Source organism: Schistocerca piceifrons, chromosome 5 (genome assembly GCF_021461385.2).
Source record: "Schistocerca piceifrons isolate TAMUIC-IGC-003096 chromosome 5, iqSchPice1.1, whole genome shotgun sequence".
Taxonomy (NCBI): domain Eukaryota; kingdom Metazoa; phylum Arthropoda; class Insecta; order Orthoptera; family Acrididae; genus Schistocerca; species Schistocerca piceifrons.
Window position 1 is genome coordinate 628,488,455 of NC_060142.1, and position 21,755 is coordinate 628,510,209.

At 42.6% G+C, this 21,755-nt stretch overlaps 1 protein-coding gene across 1 annotated transcript in view; it reads left to right on the forward strand.

Moving 5' to 3' along the window:
• Positions 1–21,755, forward strand: part of LOC124799298 — an 85,313-nt gene that overhangs the window by 18,189 nt on the left and 45,369 nt on the right. The window contains exons 2-3 of the mRNA XM_047262885.1: positions 15,148–15,262; positions 15,538–15,697. Of these exons, the coding sequence (XP_047118841.1) occupies positions 15,148–15,262; positions 15,538–15,697 (275 nt within the window). The remainder of the gene's footprint in view (positions 1–15,147; positions 15,263–15,537; positions 15,698–21,755) is intronic.

The window sequence follows — 21,755 nt, forward strand, 5'->3', positions numbered from 1 at the left end:
TGTCGAGATGACCATTTTCTCCCAGAATCCTCCCCACCAATCCGTCTGCAGAGCTATAAATTACCAAGTTAAGCCTTACTGAGCAGAATATTAATGAGTCTTATTAGCAGGTATTGTTGCCCACATTTCTGTTATTTCTGCATGGAACATTCGAATATTGTCACTGTAGATGGTGAGTGGAATGTCATATTGACCAATAAATTTTTGTAGTGCCGATAATAATCAGTCTGTGGATGCACTGTAGACAAGCTCTATATGGATGGTTCTAATCATAGCACAGGTAAATAATGCAACACTGCGTTTAATGCTGGCATTTCCTACTTTGGTATGTAATGGTCCTGCAAAATCAACATTGGTTACTTGGCAGGGTCTACATGGTGTTAGTCATCTGGTAGTGGAGCTTCTATTTCTTGAGTAGTGACTCCGCACAATATTTGACATGGGAGATTGTGATGAATAATATTCTTTATTGTGCAGTGCATGTGTAATATCCAAAAGGAGATCTGAAGCTGTGAAAAGTACAATTCCATTTCCAAAATGGTGCAAGCAAATGTGTGTATGTAGGATTAAAAGCTTTGTGAAATGGTTTTTGTCTAGAATAAATGGGTGTCATTTTCGGTAGTTAACTTGGTGTACTGTGAATGATCAGTGAGATATCATAAATATTTGTCCAAAAAAGGGCTCAGATTCTTTATTTTTGATCCCATTGGTAGTGGGACATTCTCCCTCAGAGCTTGGATTTCTTGTAAAAAAACAGTGGTGTTATGTAGTGTAATGGTGTAATGTGTAGTAAATTCTCTGTGCAAGTTCACCTTGTCAATCAGTTTTCTTTTAAATCAAAAAACATGGGCTGTGGCTCATAGTAGTTTCCAGTAAGAACTAAATCTTTCAACATCTGTTAGTGGCTGGGGAGTTTATGCAAGGTAACCTAAGATCCAATTGAATGTTTTTAATTTCTGGCAAAGAGGCTGGAGCAAGGTATTCATATGGCCAGACACTGCATTGCAGTTAGCCAAGGTGGACCATGCCACCATACAGGGTGTCACAAACCTTTTGGGTCAAACTGAAACAAGTGACAGTGGGTCAACAACCAGTTATATTGGGATAGGGGATGAATGGTCAGAAATGCATATTTATCATGTTTTGGACATTCACAGCATACATTGCATAACATGAACATAGCTCATAGTATTTGTTCAAAGTGATGACCACTAGTCTCAATGACTGTGTGGCAATGGTACACAAAGTTCTGCCGCACACTCTCGAAAATCTCTGGTGTCTTTCGTGACAGCAAACAGGCAGCTTGAACTATAGCAAGCAGGTCTTCATCCGTTCCTGTGGCAGTTTCATACACCAGCATCGGGACATAACCTTAGAGGAAAAAGCTCAGAGGAATGAAATCCAGCAATTGCACTAGCCATGGAACAGGACCTCCCCTTCGAATCCAGCACTGAGGGTACATGTTGTTCTGGTGCTCACAGACATTAAAACATCAAAATGGTGCACTGTCATATTGAAACTACATTCTTTTGTGGACAACAAGGGGTACAATCCTCAAGAACTGTGACAGCACATCTTGCAGGAACACCAGGCAACATGAACCAGTCAAATGAGGAGGCAGAAAATAAGATCCTATAAGGTGACCCTGGCCAATTCGTGCCCATACATTGACAGAGTGATTGCTGGTGGCCAACAATGTGGGTGATGAGGGGATTGCCCTCACTCCAGACATGGCTGTGGAGGCTGTTGAAAACACCATCTCAGGTGAATGAGGCCTCATCCACAAACAATACAAATTGTACAAAGTTCAGCACTACAGCAGTGCAGTGAATAATTCACTGGCAGAAGTGAATGTGGGGCTCAAAACCCATTGGTCATGTTGTTGCACAAATTCTTTAAGATATGGGGTGTAATACCTATTCGACCAGTTGTCTTCACACTGTATCCATTGAAGTATGTGTTTCACAGGCAGGTTGACGGGTGGTTGTTGCTGGGTGGTAAGTGACAGAATTCAGCATCATCCGTCTCAAAAGTCTGGTGTTTTAAGATGTCTTTGGCAGAAACCTCAGACCTCAGCTGGCTGTGGCATGAATGTCATAAGCTATCAATGCAGATAAACTTCTTTCAATTAGGATGATACCTGTTGGGAATGTGTTCTCTGTACATTCATGCTGGTGCATTAAATGCATGTCTGCTCACTTTCATAACGAGTAACATTCCAGTTTTGGCTATGTGTCATGCTCTATACACACAACACTCCCAACCATGAACACATCACATGCCATTCAATGCAGTCGATAACTGGCACCAGGGATAGTGGTGTGTGTGTGTGTGTATGTGTGTGTGTGTGTGTGTGTGTGTGTGTTTTGCACATGGTCATCACTTGACATACATGCTATAAGGTAAGTTGTGTATAATATGTCTGTTTGGTGGTCAGGGGTGTAAGCTGTTTATGACCTGCTGCCTGTTCCAGTGTACAAAAGACACCAGAGACCAGCGGCAGAGCTGCATGCACCATTGCAGTATATGCACTAAGAGTGGCAGCCATCACTTTGGACAATTACTATGAGCTATGTTGCTGTTATATGTTGTACACTGTGTGTAACACAATAAATATGCATATCTGGCTATTGGTTCCCTATCTCAATATAATCGGTAGTGGACTTACTTTCACCTCTTTCAATTTGACCCAAAAAGTTTGAGACACCCTACATGTCCATCACCTGTAGGGTCTGGGGCATGATTCCTAAAGGTAAATGGTCCACAGGATTGTCCTTACTTGGACAGTACTTCGACTGTGATGGTGAGTTGCAATTTTTAATTTCTGCTACCGTATTGCACACAAAGGTTTTGGCATACTAAGATAACCTTTTATCCAGGCAAGTGTCAGCACGGAGTCCATCCAAAGAGTTGCTGTGTAGAAATCTTGTTCCTATTAATGCTGCCAACAGTTTCAGTCATAGCAATGTAATCTGCTTTAAGGGTGTTAGTCTACTTTTACTACAAATTATTGGAACATTGGACTTACCTGATATACAAGAATTCACCATATTCTCTCTCTGAAGCAACACAAAAGACATGAGTGAATCTGGTCCCAGAGTATCCACCTTTTTACATGAGTGTGTGATAGTTTTGGAAGAGCAGAGATTCAAGTATGCCATCATGTGGCAAGATGCTGAGGCAGAAGTTCATCCCACCCTAGCCCAAGCATCCAGGTACATTGAAATAAAATCTTTCCTGTTATGGATACTTGGATTACTAAGTGCAGGGGGTCACAGAAACTAGCAGTTGCTTGTAGTAAACTCTTTTCAGTGGTGACAGTCTGATATATCTTTTGATAACTGGCTGTTGATATGTACAAAATGTATCGTCTACTGTGTTCCGATGAACTCGCAACACCTGTGAAGTTTTTGTGAGCTCTGGTCTTCAGATTTCCATATTGTGACTAGCTCCTAAGACTCCGCTGCCCACTTAATTTGACTCTGTAGTGCAGACAGTTCGTAATAAAAAGCTACTGGTCCATTCTTGTCAGCAGTGCCTGCTGCAAAGTCTTCCATATAAGTGTTGTGGTCTAACAAGGAAGTTGGGGTAGGAAACTGCAATTAGTACATGCTTGCCAACTCTCTCAGAACACTGAACGCAAGAATGGACTACATTTAAACCTGTAGTGACTCATGTTACTTGTGTAAATGCACAGACACAGTGAAAGTACATAAAATATTCTGTGTGCCTACTTTTCTGTTATGTATTTTTTTGACGTTACTCTTTTCTCTGATTACTCTTTGTTTCTTATTGACTATTATACCTATACTGTGAATAGCACACATCTTGTAATTAATATGTGTGGAATAAATCTGTATTTGGGTGGACTACCACATATTTGGTGATGCCGACGTGATATGAATATATTAGCACTACCACTCCAACTTCGGCGTTCCAAATCACATCAGGACATATATGCATGTCACTTCCATGCCAGCCTTTTTGGGTGTATTTTCTCACATGCTAACAGAAACTTCAACTTAGATGGGTGACTGTCCGGTCTGTCAAGCGCTGTAGGCAAGCGGGTTGCACTCAGCCCTTGTGAGGCAAACTGAGACGCTACTTGATTAAGACGTAGCAGCTCTGATCTCATAAACTGATGAAACGACAGGGAGAGTGGTGTGCTGACCACATGCCCCTCTATATCCGCATTCAGTGATGCCCCTGGGCTGAGAGGATGACACGGCGGTTGGTCGGTACCATTGGGCATTCCGAGGCCTGTTCGGATAGAGTTTAGTTTTAATGAAAACTTTGACAGCTATTACTGAACCAGCCCAGAGTAGCGGGATGATTGGAAGAGTTACAATAAAACAACTGCCTTTCTGGTGGTGCAGTCCAGCACTATTGTTTGTGCAGCTAGAGAGCCAGTTCATTTTAGTGCAGATTTCATCAGATGAAACAAAGTACAGTTACAGTGCTGCAGCATTTAGGGAAGATTTGCCACCAAGATGCAAGATATCCTCGCGACACCTCCAGAAATGGAACTGTGTGCCATTATAAAGAATGCTCTGATTATGCACCTGTCTCAGTTGGAAGCAAAGTGCCTTGAGAAACTTCTATGGACAAAAGAACTACGAGACCACACTCCATCACGGCTCCTATGGCACCTGTGCATGTTAGCCAAAAAACACAGTCAGTGATGATGTGTTATGTAATATCTTGTTGTCAAGGGTACCTGCTGATGCATAGAGAATTCTAATGGTGTGTCCAGGAGATGTGAATGTATTATCACAAACAGCAGACAAGATTGCAGGGTTCAAATGGTTCAAATGGCTCTGAGCACTATGGGACTTAACTTCTGAGGTCATCAGTCCCCTAGAACTTAGAACTACTTAAACCTAACTAACCTAAGGACATCACACACGTCCATGCCCAAGGCAGGATTCGAACCTGCAACCGTAGCGGTCGCACGGTTCCAGACTGTAGCGCCGAGAACCGCTCGGCCACTCCGGCTGGCTAAGATTGCAGGGATGTACCCTCAATGAGCATTACAACACTGGTGATGAAACTGGATAACACAGTTGCAATTACTTTAGCGTCATTGCGGTCTCATTTTGCAAAACTAACTACACAAATTGCTGCACTGCAGACAGCACATACCAAACAACAGCCACATTGATGTTCGTCAAGAAGTTGTAACCATTTGTGGCAGCAAACACCTCCTGGTATCATAGAAAAATTGGTACACACGAGAATGCACACCACCATGCAAATGGAAGCATGACACAGAATCTGTGGCAGCTAACTCTGTCTTCAATAGTAATATGTGACAATTATTCATCACAGATGACAGTAGAAAGGTGCAATATTTAGTGGATACAGGAGCTGAAGTGTCAATGTATTCAGTACATAAATTACTGGATCACAACTGTGATAGTTATCACTTACACTCTGCCAATGACTTGAAGATTAAGACCTATGGATGAGTCACATTAATGCTCAATCTTGGTCTCCATTGAATGATTGAATGGCAGTTCACAGTGGTTGATGTCTCACAACCAATCTTGGGGGCAGATTTCTTGTCTTTCAATGATTTGCTTCCTGACCTGTGATGGCAGCAATCAATCTAAATGCTTAAGGAAAGATTGATTACACTTCCCCAATGACAGTATGTGTAATTGCCAAGGATACACAACATATGTGATTGCTGAAGTATTTTCCTGAAGTTATGAGGAGGTGACCTACATTACCACCAGTTAAGCATACAACAGTGCACCACATTCTCATTACACTGGGCTCACCTACTATGGCTGTCCTAAGGCCTCTGGCACCTGAAAAGCTAAAAATAGTTAAGCAGGAATTTCACAGTATGTTAGCAGAAGGTGTATCTTAATCTTCAAGTTAGGAGCTGGGCAGCCCTGTTGCACATCATTCCAAAGAAGATCAATGGTTGGCATCCGTGTGGTGACTACCACCAGTTAAACCCAAGGACCATATCAAATCAGTATCCCGTATCACATATTGAGGATTTCTCCATCAGTGTGCACGATAAGATGATCTTTTCCATGATAATGCACGTTATCAGATACCTGTAGCAATGGGGGATGTGCCTAAAACATCTGTCACTACACTTTTTGGGTTATCTGAATTTTCAGATGCACTGGGTGCATTTGTACCACCTAATCAATGATTTGAACATGTCCACTCTGACATTTTAGGACATCTCATCATTTTTTAAGGCTACAGGTTCTGTCTCACAGTAGAGGACTGATTCATGAAGTGGCCAGAAGCATTGGCAGTGACAGATATCACAGCAGAAATGGTAGTACAGACATTCTTTCGTGGGTGGATCGCTCGATTTGGCATGCTTTTACGCATCACTATTGATCAAGGATGTCAGTTTGAAGCATATCTTTACAAGACACTGTCAACGTTACTAGGCATTAAATGCATATGCATTTCACCCTGTGGAAAAGGTCAACATTACTAGGCATTAAATGCATACACATTTCACCCTGTGGAAAACGGCACAGTTGAGTGCCTACATCAGCAGCTCAAGTCAGCTCTATGGTGTTACGCTGTGCAGAAGTGGACTGAGGCTCAGCCTATTGTCCTCCGTGGGTTGTGAACATCTTTCAAGAGTTATTTTCTGGCCATAGCAGCTGAACTCCTCTATGGTCAAATATTACAACTGCTGGCAGAATGCGTGCTTGATGGGACAGATGACAATGTAGCGTCTTTGGAATTTGGTGTTAAATTGAAAACACTTATAAGCCAGCTTCAGCCTGTCTTTCCCAGAGAGCAAACTTGATGATGTCCATTCATTTGTGCAGACTTAGACAGCTGCGCACATGTATTTTTATGCAATGAGTCTGTTCACAAACCACTTCAACCACCATATGAGGAACCATTACTTGTGTATTAAGAGGAGACAGTGAAACGTTCAGAGTTGACATTCGTGGTGTGCCATCTACAGTTGCCCTTGAGTGGGTCAAGTGTATATTTCTCAATGTGCAATTAAACTGACCAGCCAAGTCAATATCAATCGCCTTCAAACTGCAATACACAGGTACACTGCGCCACCAGTGATGACGGTAACCATGTTGCAGAGGTATTGCTGTTCAGATGGAGTCAAAACAAATGGCATGCTTGGAACAAGAGTACCATAAGGCTGCTTAGCCAACAGTCCTGTAGTCTCAGCAATACTCCATGTCTTCCAAGCCAAAATATTAGCATCTGGAAATGCTTCAAGGCCACCATAATCTGCTTGATTGCCTCATACAACGGCAAGTGTCAGCCAGGTACTACCTCCAAACACTGCTTGTACATCACAGGTAAAGTTCAGATGGAGTCCACGAAAAACATTTGGACCTGTGTTAACGTCCAAGTGATAAGCGCTACTGGGGTCCAGCTGCGCCGCAGCACGGAGCGTCATTCGCTGTGCGAACGTCGAGGAGTGCAGACGCATAGCTCTGGGTGTCTCCTGGGCGTTGGCTTGCTGCGTTCACTTGTGTTAACGTGCCACAGCAATGCCTCTGCGATGTGGTTACCGTCATCGCTGGCGGCACAGTGTACCTGTGTATCGCAGTTTGAAGGTGATTGATGTTGACTTGGCTGGTCAGTTTAATAAACAGCAATTGATTGGAGGTCCAAATGTTTTTTGTGGACTCCATCTGAACTTTACCTGTGATGTACAAGCAGTGTTTGGAGGTAGTACCTGGCTGACACTTGCCGTTGTATGGGGCAATCAAGCAGATTATGGTGGCCTTGAAGCATTTCCAGATGCTAATATTTTGGCTTGGAAGACATGGAGTATTGCTGAGACTACCGGACTGTTGCCTAAACAGCCTTATGGTGCCACAGTGCCACGTGCCGCAGCAAAGCCTCTGCGACATGGTTACCATCGTCGCTGGTGGTGCAGTGTACCTGTGTATTGCAGTTTGAAGGCAATTGATATTGACTTGGCTGGTCAGTTTAATAAACAGCAATTGATTGGAGGTCCAAATGTTTTTTGTGTTTCAAGCAGATTATGGTGGCCTTGAAGCATTTCCAGATGCTAATATTTTGGATTGGAAAACATGGAGTATTGCTGAGACTACGGGACTGTTGGCTAAACAGCCTTATGGTACTCTTGTTCCAAGCATGCCATTTGTTTTGACTACAAGAAGTAAGAAGAAGTTAAATGCTGATGAGTACCTCTTTTTGTGGGCGAAAGTCGGCTGTGTTTAGGAGTGGGGATGGTGGGCCTAGTTCTACTAGGCCCGCGTTGCAGATTCTGTGGTTTTACTTCTGGTGATAAGGGACTGTAGTGCTCTCTGGTGGTAATTTTCCTGTAGCTGTGTAGGCTCTGCAGTGGCAGTAGCATGTTAAGGTGAGGCGTTAGAACCTCAATAGAATAAAATCTCAAAGTCCTTCTCAGACGCACATCCAAAGGCCATCCTAGAAAATGCACTAATAAGCCAGCACCACTAGTTACAAAAGTGAAGATGCCACTACTGAAGACCCTTCTGCATGCCGCCTTGCTAACATGCCACAACTGATACCGAACATTACCATGCAGGAGACAGTGCTAAGCTTAAATACTCCTCAACCAGATGTCCCTGGATTCAAGAGTGCTGTGACAACATGTTCTGGGTGTCATATCAGATTCAGCATGAAATATTGTAGACACTGGAGGGGCAGAGGGAATCGTGTGTGTGAAAGCACATACACAGTGACAGTACATAAATATTGTGTGTCTGCTTTCCTGTTTTCTATTATTTGGCGTTAGTTTCTTCTCTGATTACTCCTAGCTTCTTATTGACCTTTGTAACTAGTACTATAAATAACACACACTGTAATTAATATACATGGAGTAAATCTATATTTGAGCAGATTATCACAAGCCCAAAGGGAAGTCTGCAAAATTGGTGTGTAGTCATCCTTCAATTGCTGCTTCCTTTGTTTACTTTTTGCTTATGATTGCTGTGCCTGAAGAATCTAGTCAGGTCTCTGTCACCCAGAAGGAGAACTGTAAAAATGCTTGGATAATATCTGTAACAATGGCGAAACATCACATTTGAAAGTGCATGAATGCTACAGTTACTTCAGGAAGCAGGTGTGATCTGCTTTATAAGACATTAAGTGAAGAAGAGCCCTTTTCATGTGAATATTCACTGAATATGATGTCCCATTTTGTGCTTTCATGTTTCTCCCTCATTAATATTTGCCAAGGCAAATAAAAGGCGTTGGTTGAATTCTGTGGTGGGATCAGTCTTACATGTTTGTTTTGGATGTAGTTTGACATATGTCTCTCACATGTGTCACAGAGGTTATCATTCTTCTCTAGAGGTCCCTGCAACAGAAGGAAACATTTTTTGGCATTACTGAGGTTATCTTGATGGATGACTTCAGATTTTTGTGAAAGAAGACTACCTTTCTTCGATAGGAACTGTGAAATTCCTCGAAAAGTTCTGAATCTTTCACACTCGTGGTGTGATCTTGATCTTTGCATATCTGTACTGCCACTATATCCCAAAAGTTCTTGACTATGTTGTCAAATGCTTGAGTGCATGGCAGGTTGACAAGGTTACTGATAGATCGCTCTGCAGAAATCCTTAAGTGGTTTCTGCTAAGAATGCATCCAAATTTCAAAGATAGTAAGGCTAGAGGTTGGGAGATGCGTATTGGTGTTGTGTTCTGAACAATTCTCCAATAATGATCTGCGCTGATTAGTAACTCAATGGGAAGACCATCATATGCTTCTGCTGGACTGGCCAGTTGGAAATTAGTAATGTGTTTGGTTTTGAATTCTTCTGATACTGGCTGTCACATTCCCTTTCGGGAATGAAAACTCTCAAATGCAGTAAACTCAATGTGAGCATGGCTCTTTAAGTTATGATCAACAACCTACTGATAAAATTAAACAATGGAAAATCCAGGATGGAATGTAACAATATCATGAGAAGGAAAGTTGCTACTCACCATATAGTGGAGATGCTGAGTCACAGATAGGCACAACAACATGATTTTCACACTTAAAGCTTTCAGCAAATGGCCTTTGCCAACAATAGACACACATACTCACACACACACTCACACAAATGCAACTCACAAGCATGACTGCAGTCTCAGGCAACTGAAACCACACTGTGAGCAGCAGCACCAGTGCATGATGGGATGGTGACTGGGTGGGGGAAGGGGAAAGGAGGAGGCTGGGGCAGGGAAGTGGGGGAATAGTATGGTGGGGATGGCGGACAGTGAAGTGCTGCAGGTTGGGTGGCGGGCAGGGCAGAGGGAGGGGGTGGGGGGGGGGGGGGAGTAGTGGAAAAGGAGAGAAATAAATAAATAAACTAAATAAAACAAAATAAATAAAAAAGACTGGGTGTGGTGGTGGAATGACGGCTATGTAGTGCTGGAATTTATTTCCCTCAATTTCTTTCCTTTTCCACTACCTCCCCTCCCCCCTCCCTCCCCACCTCTCCCCAGCCCGCCACCCAACCTGCAGCACTTCTGAAATCATGATTCCTGCATTGTATTATATGCCACCATACTATCCCTCCACCTCCCAGCCCCAGCTTCCTCCTTTCCACCCAGTCTCCACTAACATCATGCACTGGTGCTGCTGCTCGCAGGGTGGTTTCAATTGCCTGAGATTGCAGCCGTGTGTGTGAGTTGCGTCAGCGTGAGTGTGTGTGCATGTGGGTGTCTATTGTTGACAAAGGCCATTGGCCAAAAGATTTAAGTGTGAAAATCTTTTTGTTGTGCCTAGCTGCGACTCAGCATCTCCGCTATATGGTGAGTAGCAACTTTCCTTCTCATAATATTGTTACTGATAAAATTAGATTGGCTGATACCATCTAGAATGCATCAAGTGAGTCTACCTACTCCGGTGGGCCCTTTTACGTACACATGAGATGTCTGAAGGTGTGTGTGTGTGTGTGTGTGTGTGTGTGTGTGTGTGTGTGTGTGTGTCCCAGATATCCAGTGTTCACACTGCTGGTGAAACTGTGCTCGACAGAAGTAACTAACAGAATAGAATGTTCTGAATTTGTGCAGACCAACTTGTGATGACCTTTCCTGCAAAAAAGACAAACTGCTTTTCCTTTCTTCCTGCAGTCTTTTGCTGTATGAGTCTGCTTAAGGCAAAGAAAGCATGTATTACTGGATCCCAAAAGCTTGAGGCAATTGTGAATATTCTTTACTGTCTTGCAATCTTGTGTCTGGTGAGCACACTGCTCGCAAAACCCGTGGTATTCTTCTACCTCCCATACTGACTCAGGTAATTTATGTCCTGGCTTAGAGCGAATGTTGAGGTGCTGCCATAGGTGGTACAGTGCTAGTTAATCTGTCTGTTTCTCCTTGAATGCTTGTGCTGTCAGCACCCCACCTACCTCTTCTGACAAGAATTCCATTATTTTCAGAATGCTTCCTTCTGGCAATAGTACCCTTTCAGTGCCAAAATATGTCCTCTGGGAAAGTGTAAAATATTTTGGGTACTAACACTTGTTCTAGTTCTCCCATAGCACCTGTAGAGCCCAGGGAGTCAGATGTTACATACAATATGGCTTTCAGACGATCAAGATTTGCCTGAATATTTTTATCCCTGTCACCATAATATGTATGTAAAATTTAGTGTGCTCACAGAAAGCTGAATTTACAGCAGTACCTTCTATCAAACTCTTGGGTTACCCCTCAAGGTAACCTCCAAAAAACAAGTGCTTGACAATTGACAAGTTCAGGTCTGTGGCAGTGGAAGATCCAAACTGTTCCCAAAAGCGAATCCAATGATCAATGCCACTGGAGAATGGCTCTAGCCTAATATATGGTACTAAAATACTGTTACATGACTGCGTAGAAACCTCTGAAGTCATCCTAATGGCCACGATGTACGAAATTTTTCCCTCAGTATTGTGTTTTGCCATCAGGATCACTTGGTTTGCCACGTTTGTGTATCTTTGCATGCTGATACATGAACTTCATACTCTATTTCATTGAGTAAGTCTTGAATAATGTTATCCAAGGTTAGCAGATTAGCTAAAGTACATGTGACTGCTAACATGTGCCACCTCATTTCTGGGCACAGAATCATTAAATGAATTTGTTTGGCTAATGATGCGAGTAACATTGGAACACTGTGTCCCTCATCTATTTTTTATCTTGCAAAGACAATCTGCTGTTTCAATGGCCGTGGCCATGATCTGTGATAGTACTCTGTAAACTTCCATATTGACCTTCTCTTTAGAGGTCAATTATGCTTGTTACGAAATCAGTTATCCTCCTACATTATGATCAACTATTACTTCAGCTGCTAGTAAGCGGGGAGTAATGTAGTATGTTCCAGTCATGAATACAGATATACCTAATGCCACAATGCATGAATGACTTAGATGGAGTTGCACATTGTGCATTACGTGCGAAGAAGATATTCTAACGTGTATTTGCCATGTAGTCACTCGAAATCAGTGTGCGCTCAATTGGTGTGTCTTTGACATCCCTGTGATCCTGAATGTTCCTGTTCATGTCACTGCGTCTTGGATTTTGGCACCAGAAAATGTTGAGGAATTTTAAACATCAAACACTGGTAACTTAATTTGCACAGGGTCTATATATCAGACGTTACATAATTTATATAATACAATGCAGGAATCATGATTTCGGAAATTATCCACAATCTATGAGAACTTCTTCAGTAGAAGACATGTGTTCCACAGTAGCAAATATGAATAAATGTTCATACCTCTTAAGGTATGCAACTTAGAGCCCACATTTATTGGACATTTTTTCCTTGTTTTAGTCCATACCACCACTGCTCAAAATGTAGAAAGAAAAGAGTTTGCAGTAGAAGAGATTTGTTTCACAGAATCAGAGATAAAGAAGTGCTCATAGCTCTTAAGATATGCATTTTAGAGGCTATGTTTACTCGAATTTTTTTGCTTCAAATGACCATTCCTGTCATATCCCTGAATATTGGCCATTCCTCCTGGGACACCCTGTATTCTCTCTTACCAAAGCTGTCACAGTTTCCTCCATTGCAGTGGCATCTACTGCTCCTGCCAGTGTCACTGTTCTCTGAGCACATACACTATTGTCTCTATTGTATTATCATAAATCCCTTGCATCAACATAGCTCTATTTAGTTTCCACAAGAGCATAAGGCTACCTGGTAGCTTTGACTCTGACATCGTACCTCAGGTGATGACTCATTGCACCTGGGTGTGAGCCCCACTGTGCTATGCGTTCCATGCATTTCTGCCAACTCATTAACATTTTGCATGTATAATTTGCTAACATTCTTGTAACGGCATAATTTTCTACTAGAATGACATGCATATCTCACCAAGTGGCACTTAAAATTCTCACTATCAACTTGCTTCACACAGAGGCAGTTATTACAGTTCCACAGATTTCTATAAAGTTTCATGCTGCACTGGATTTACAAGCTTAAATGTAATATTGCAGTGGTTGGTAAACTCATTTAAAATATTATTATTGTGATTGAATGACTGCTGTTTTAAGTGTTTCAGACAAACTAACAAATTGCCTACTGGGTTACTCCTATGCATCAGTGCCATTACACAAACTACGATCTCTGTTACGTGATGTGCCAACTAAGCTGCTTCATTCACCGTGTAAAGTCTCGGTGCTGCTGTGCACCGTCCGCTGCTGAGCATCGTCTGCTGCTAACAGTCGTCCACATCCTTGCACTGCCATCTGCTGCTGCTGCACTGCAACATTTCTGACCACCTACTATCTGTAGGACTCGTCCCAGCTTCTTCTTCTACCTTCTTTCCTCTCCCATTTGCTCTGCTCCTGCTGCTAGCTTGCATAATGTGTTGTTCAATTAAAAAGGATTCTCAGAGCTGTTCTGTTCTTTTGCTTGATGTCAGGCTGAATAGGTCTGATATTTCAAAAGGAATTGGATCCTATTCCAATAATTAATAGGACACAGTTGCTGCATAGTGAAACTGCAAACAACACCATGCTAATTCATGAACAGTTCAAGATTTAACGCCATAAAACTATATCTGTTGCATCCAGCAAGTGGTCTGAACATTGCTAGGCGGGTCCATCCAATGAGCTATCAGTGGTATTGCCTAACTGAATATTTCTGATGATTATGCAACATTCAAGGAAATACAAACAACAATTCAATAAGTGATTAACAATCTTTCATGTTTTCCTGAGCAAATGCTCCCATGGAGGAAGTACACTAGGCTGCGTGTTCAGTGACAGAAACAGAGCAACTTGCAATTCCTGACCCAGGGTCTAACCTACACAAAGTTCCTCCAACTGACTGTCTCACAGCTAACTAAACTCCCACAAATGATGTGCCTCCACCTTATACATGATCTGTTGGTGTCCCCAGTACTGACCTCAACCAATGCCTCGATCTTCACCTCATAGCAGTCAACAAGATGAATGTTTCAGCTTTTCATAGAACAAAGCAACCCCACATACCGAGGCACTTTTCTAGCTGTGTCAGCTTACCATTAGGTGATGCTGATGGACATTAGCACCAGTTCACTTTGCTCACTATTCTTCTCATACCCTGATTCCAGTAGTTAACATGTCGGACTGGTTATCTGCAAGCTGATTCCCTAACTCTAGCTACTGCCATGGCTCTCAGGCATGCATTACTCGCATTTGTGACAGTTGACATGCAAACACACAACAAATACAAAAATTATTAAAACATTAATTTCAGTCAAAAACTGGTTGCTGTACACTTATACACACAAATTTGTAATGAACTCTGTGTTCCAGCTGCTGTCAGTTCCACTATTGATATCTACTGCTCATGACCTGGCATACTGCTGATGGGAATAATGATAAGGGCTTTATATTACAGAAAAGAGCTGTGAAAGTAGTCCACAACATTAATAAAAGAGAATTCCTATTTGAAACACATGATGTTTACAATCAAATGTCAGTATATTCCACTTGCTTATGGCTACTGTAGCAAACAGGAGAAATCTTTTCCAGGTTAATTTTATATTTGTTTATTCTGGAGTAATGTATTATCATGGACATTCTACTTCTTGATGAGATTCATGGCATATAAATGCTTATAAATGTACATCTACCTTCTCCTTTCCTACAAAAACTTTGTTACTCAAGTTTGCTTTGCACTGTTACTTTTGGCACCAACATCTTAATTTTTCTGACTCTTTTCTCTTTTCTCAGGGTATGCTCAAAAATACTGTTTATGTAAACAACATTATTGTTGCGAGTTCTCAGAGTATCTGTTTCCTTCTTGCGAGTTCCATTGTTAAATATCTTGGGAAAAAAATTACCATGGGTGAGTACCATAGACTTTTCTTTAGAGGCTTAAACCCATTTAATTTTGAGATGACATGTTAATTAGTTTCACAAATACTTCAAACTCATAAAAGAGCTTGAGTTATTTGTGGAACAAAAGCAGACTCAAAAACGAAAATAAATTAAATCTGCATTCTGTTTGTATAATGAAAAAGTATCAGACTTATTTTAATATATATAAATTAATCTCTGTTAGTTATTATAACAAGAGTGTTTTCTCCATATCACACCAATTAATGATATTTTCTTTTGTAGTGATAGCTTATGTTGGAGCTGCAGTATGTTTAATGTCAGCTTACTGGACTTACAGCCCCTCGTCTACCTTGGCCTGCTTGGCTCTCTTTGTGTCATTTTCCAGTGTGAGCCAAAATACAAGTTTAGCCACTATTGTGGACATGTTCCCAACAAGCATCAGGTAATGTAATACAGTTTGCTAGCTACTGTACATCACAGTGAACTTTCTTATTTTTGTATTTTCTTGTGTGTTTTTCTCTCTATTCATTGACAGTCTGACACTAAAATTCTAAATGAATTAAACTACTTCTTTTGGCACATGTACAACATCTACAACTAATCAGTGACCTTTCTCATGCCCCTATGGGGACATCAAGAGTTTAAAGAGATTGAAACATCACTGAAGTCCCAAGGAGACTGTCTTTGGAGGAGTTGTGCAGTGCATTCTTGAAGTTGTAACGGTGTGGAAGCTTGGTCAATTCATCCTATGCAATAAAATGATTCATGTATAACTGTGTCATACATCATTCGGTAGTGGTCCTATTATTTTTTACTACCACAGTTCCACATTGGTGACCCTGCATTTTCCTCTGGATATGCGACATTTCTCTGTTCAGTGATATTCAGTTGGATCGCACCATGACAATGTGGTAAACACATTCTACAGCAACCATCGCACCAATGCTGGATTACATCAGCAATTTGTGAGCAATGAATGAAGAACAATGTTGTTTCTGTGCTAATCGCATAGTGCAAACTGAGAGTGTTGTTAATCTCCACAATGATCCCACAGACAGTGAACAATGTCAATGACGATTCTCAACAACGGACCTCTTAGTAGATGTCAAGGTGGATACACTGATAGAAAGGTGTTTGAATCACCCGCACTATACATCATGTATAAATCTTGTGCCTTCCATGTCCTCTGTGCCACATAATGGATACGAGCACCCGCACTCCACATCAGCATGACCCAATGTGTTAAACAAACAATCAGCAGCCATCTCACCATGTGCCGCATGCATATTACACTGTGTTGTGGATGATGTTCACTTGAACAGTGTGACAAATCAGTGTGCCATCCAACACAGTTCATGTGCCAGTGTCTTGCTACCTGTGTCTGCCGTGCTGCACTTGAATTACAAACAACTGCATCCCATTACCACCCAACCAGTTGCGCATTATGGACCACTGTCAGCTTGACTATACTACACAGCAGTTCACCACAGATCAGATCAGTCCGTGTCCCCACAAACAATTTAATGTGTCATTGCCTACCATAATATGGTGCAATTGCTGGTTTTGTGCCACCCGCTGCTACCGCATCATGTTCCGGATACTAGCACCCACATTCCGCATTGCTGCAACCAGTTGTGCATCAGTTTTACTGGCCAGTAACCACACTATCCCACACAATGAATACCAACCAGGGCACACAAGTTACTTCTCTGACAACCAGTGCTGCACAAGCCCAAAGCTCTCTGAGTAATATTCCCACCAGGCTCGTACCACCCATGTGCCATCACCTCGAACTGCCACATCTCATAATGCCACACCAGGGGGCATTTTAAGAGCAATCAGTGGTGACATCATCACCTGCACTAAACTCACACACATGGGTCCCACAAGTTCACATTCGCAGAGTGTTAACTACCCCACACAGCCTCCATTTGACAAAGATCGCCCAGCACTGTGGTTTGCCACTGCTAAAAGTGTTTTCAAATCATCCAAAATCTTCGATGACACCCCAAAATATGTAAATATCCTCTGTCATCTGGGCAAACAGGCAGAGCTGATCAGCAATATCATCCTGGCACGTCCACAGATGAACAAGTACAAGACTGCTAAGCTAAAACAGCCTTCCTACACCAACTTTCCTGCCTTTCTGAACAACAACTTTGTGAGGCACTGTATGGTCAGCATTCACAACTTGACAAACCTTCACAGTATCGTTGCCATCTACAAATTAGCATTGGTACTAACCTACTATCTGACACAGCTCTGTGGACCCTGTGGCTCATCAACCTGGCGACGGACCAGCAGCTCGCCATGATAATGTGTGCTGCAAAAATACTTGAGCAGCGACTCCTGCTTGTGAACCATCTGTCCTCAGTCATAAATAGTAACCACATCAGTAACAAATAGTGTCCCCCACTTGGCACAGTAAATGGTGCACCCCACACCACCTGAAGTGTGCCAAACTTCTGCAACAGCTAATGAAGAAGGTAGTGCCACGTGGCACCCCCTGTCAGTGCCACACCCATCTAAACCACCAATGCCTTCACAGCAGGCAGCTGCCACATTAACAGATATGACCGGAGCTGAACCTTCAGTCTGTCAGTTTCATCACCAGTTCGGGCAAGCCGCACACAAGTGCCACGCCCTCTGCAGATACTACCCAAATGACAGCCACTGATCAATTCAGATGGTCTGACTTGTCTTTATGACTAAACTCATATCTGTCACTCTGGTATCACACAGATAAAGGACACTCCACCAACGGCACTGTGTGTATGTCTCTTCGTCCTTGACCTCACCACCCAAATGTACTTTTTATTGGATATGGTCTCAGACATTAGCTCACTCCCATCATTAGCACTGCAAGTTTCATCCAATGTTGACCTTACACCCACATTCAGCTACTGACACTGAGATCCAGGTATACAGAATGACATCAGTCACTGTTTGCCTAGCAACAATCTTCAGGGGGCCTTGTGTGTAATTGACATCACAGAGTCAGTCTTGGGAATTGACTTTCTATATTCCAGTCAACTTTCGCTGGATTTGTGCAAACCTTGCTCACACAGCATATGACAGTATATCATTCGGATGGTCTCATCACACTGTTCCCATCTACAAACTGACGTGACCCTACAGAATGTCACATTTTCAATAACTTCTGTGCTGAAACCTTCCATGACTGCACTCACACAGTAAACCTAAATCCTAATGGCACATCAATGAATTTTCAAATGTTAGTCACAATCACAAAATCTATGACATGAGAATTCTTTGCTTACGTGCTGTGTCGAAAACATTGCTGCAGCAGTTACATCAGCGTGTGACCATCAGCAGTCCTTATTCTCACAGCAGCTGGTTACATCAAATGCTCACGACAAAGGAGCTGACCCGCCACCACAAGACAACAGTCATGCCCACATCAGTGTAAGGCAATGTGCAGTATTAACAAACAGTGCTTTCGCTACAGCCACCTCCCGCTCCCTAGCACTCACATGCATGGTCAAAGGTACAGCATTCCACTTCATTACAAAAGAACTTCTGCCCAGCTGTCAAAAACCGTGCCCTTTCTATCCAGCAGATCTGCAGATTGCAAAGAATGTTGCCTACGAACTGCTCCAAGCGGGGATCGTGCGACCGTCAGACAGCCTCTGAGATCAAACTTGTACAGAAAAAAACATGATACCTTAAGGCTCTGTGGTGATTATGGGGGCCTTAATTTCAGGACAGTTCATGACTACTATCAGTTCCCAACACACAAGATTTTACTTACACACTTGATGCCACATTATTCACTGTCATCAACTGCAAGCTCACATACCCACAGGTTCTGATGTACTTACATGACATTTCAAAAACTACCATCATTATGCCATTTGGACTCTTTGAGTACCTGTATAAGCTGTTTGACTTGAAGACTGCAGCCCAAACATGGCAGTGATTCATTGATGGGCTTCTCCCCTGAGTCCCCAACAGCTACAGATATTTAGACCACATTTTGATTTACTCCAACTATCTCAAAGACCACTTGGTTCATTTAGAGCAGGTCTTAGCCACTCTCTGTGAAGAAGGTGTTTTCATTAACAAGGCTAAGCTTCAACTTCAGCGTATGTATATTCCAGGACCTGCCTCCACCAGAGGTGTACTGTGACCTACATTGTTTCTTTCACACACTAATTGTTTACCCATGCAACTTACCACACACAGCTGCTGCTGCTGCTGACGGATGTGTCAGCTGAAAATGACAATTTGCCAATGGAAAGGTTGAATGGGTGGCAAGCGTGAAAGAAGTATTCCAGATGCTGCCACCCCAGCCCATCCCGACCTGAACACGAGACTCACCATTACCACAGATGCTAGCAACACCACAGTGGGGGACTTTATGGAGCAAATCATCGACAACAAACTGCAACCACTTACATTCTTCCCCAAGAAGCTCACACCTACCCAGTCTAAGAGGTCTGCCTTCAATTGCGAGGTGATCATGATATACACAATGATCAAAAATTTTTGGGAGGAGATCGAAGGAGGCAACATAACGGTTTACACTGACCAAAAGGCACTTGTGGACACAATTGAGAACACACTTCAACACTTCAGTACACCTCATTTCGCAGTGCACTACTGATGTCCACCACATCCAAGGGGCAGAGAACATAATCACTGTCCTTATCCTCACAGCTGCTGGTTACATCAAACGCTCATGAGAGTGTAAGACAATCTCATGGATCAGTGAAATTTCATTATAATACAAATATGAACTTCCAGCTGCAGAGCGAGCAAACAATCCTTCCATCGACGATCTCATGACAGATACAATGACCAGTCTTTGGATCAGATGTCAAATCTTACCCAATATCAAGCTAACACTGCTGTGTGACGCGTCCCAAGATAGGATATGCACCACTGTGCCACTCAGTATGTAATGGGAAGTATTCAACAGCCTACACAACCTCGAGCCACCCAGAAATTGGGACAATAACATGCATGGTCACAGACAGATTCATGTGGAATGGGGTTAAACTTGACAGCAGGCATTCTACATGGGCTGCCTAGTCTGTCAACAAAGCAAAGCTAGCTGAAACACCCAGCCACAGTGCAAGCACTTTCTGAAACCCAAGGCACATTTCCAACATGTACATATCGACATTGGGACCTCTTCCTCCATTGGAAGGTTTCTGGTACCTATGTTCAGTTACTGATAGAACATTGAGTTGGGTCTAGTTGGTTCCTACCCATGATAGTACAGTGGAAATGATGGTGCACACCTATACAGAAATGTGGATCGTGCACTTTGGAATTCCAGAACAGATCACCACAAACCAGGGCTCATAGTTTGAGTCCTTCCTCTTCACAGCCCTGTGCCACCTGTGTGGTACCAGTTGCACACATGCCACATCTTACCATCTCCAAAGCAATGTGCTTGTTGAGAGGTGGCACAGGATTCCAAAAGCAGCTTTGAAGTGCCACAGTAGGCCCTGATGCAAGGCATTGCTACGGTTGCTACTTGGCATTCGGTCGACATGTAAAGATCACCTCCAAGCATCACTTGCTGAGATCTTACACAGTGAAATCCTATTGCTTCCCACGGAGTTTGTGCAGCCTACATTTGAAGCAACACACACTGACCTGCTGACATTAATGGACCAGGTTCATAGGCATATTCAGAACATGTATATGTTACCAACATGCCACACATGCAACAAAAGTCGTTGTTCATAAGGACCTCCACTGTTGTTAGTTTATAATGATACGAGCGTCACTCCAAAAGAAATGCACACTATTTTTGTAAAAATACTGTTTCCATTCTGCATGTGTGAAAGTTTTACAGTGTGTAGAGACATCCTTCCCACTTGTTTTCAAACTTAGTTCAACCTGTTCCCATGAGTGGCGCTGTCACAGCATGTCTTCCTGTGCTGTGAAAACGAGACAGTGGGAAACATCCAGAAGAGGTTGAAAAAGGTGTATGGAGATGCTGCTGTCGATGGCAGTACAGTTAGTCAGTGGGCAAGCAGGTTACGTGATGAAGGCAGGCACGGCAATATTGAGGATTGTCCTCGCAGCAGCGGGCCTTGTACTGCACACAGTCCAGACAATGTGTAGAGAGTTAACAAATTTGTGACTGCTGACAGATGCATCACAGTGAACGAATTGTCATGCTATGTTGGGATAGGGGAAGAAAGTGTTTGCAGAATACTGAAACTGTTGGCATTAAAAAAGGTTTGTGCCAGGTGGTTTCCAGGATGTTGGCAGTGGCTCACAAAGAAACAAGAAAAACGGTATGCAGCAAACTTTTGGAACAGTACGAGAATGGTGGAGATGAATTTCTTGGAAGAATTGGTGACAGGTGATGAAACATGGCTCCATCATTTTTCACCAGAGACGAAGAGGCAATCAATGGAGTGGCATCATGCAAATTCACCCAAGAAAAAAAAAATTCAAAACCACACCTTCTGCTGGAAAAGTTATGGCTCCGGTGTTTTTCGATTCGGAAGGACTCT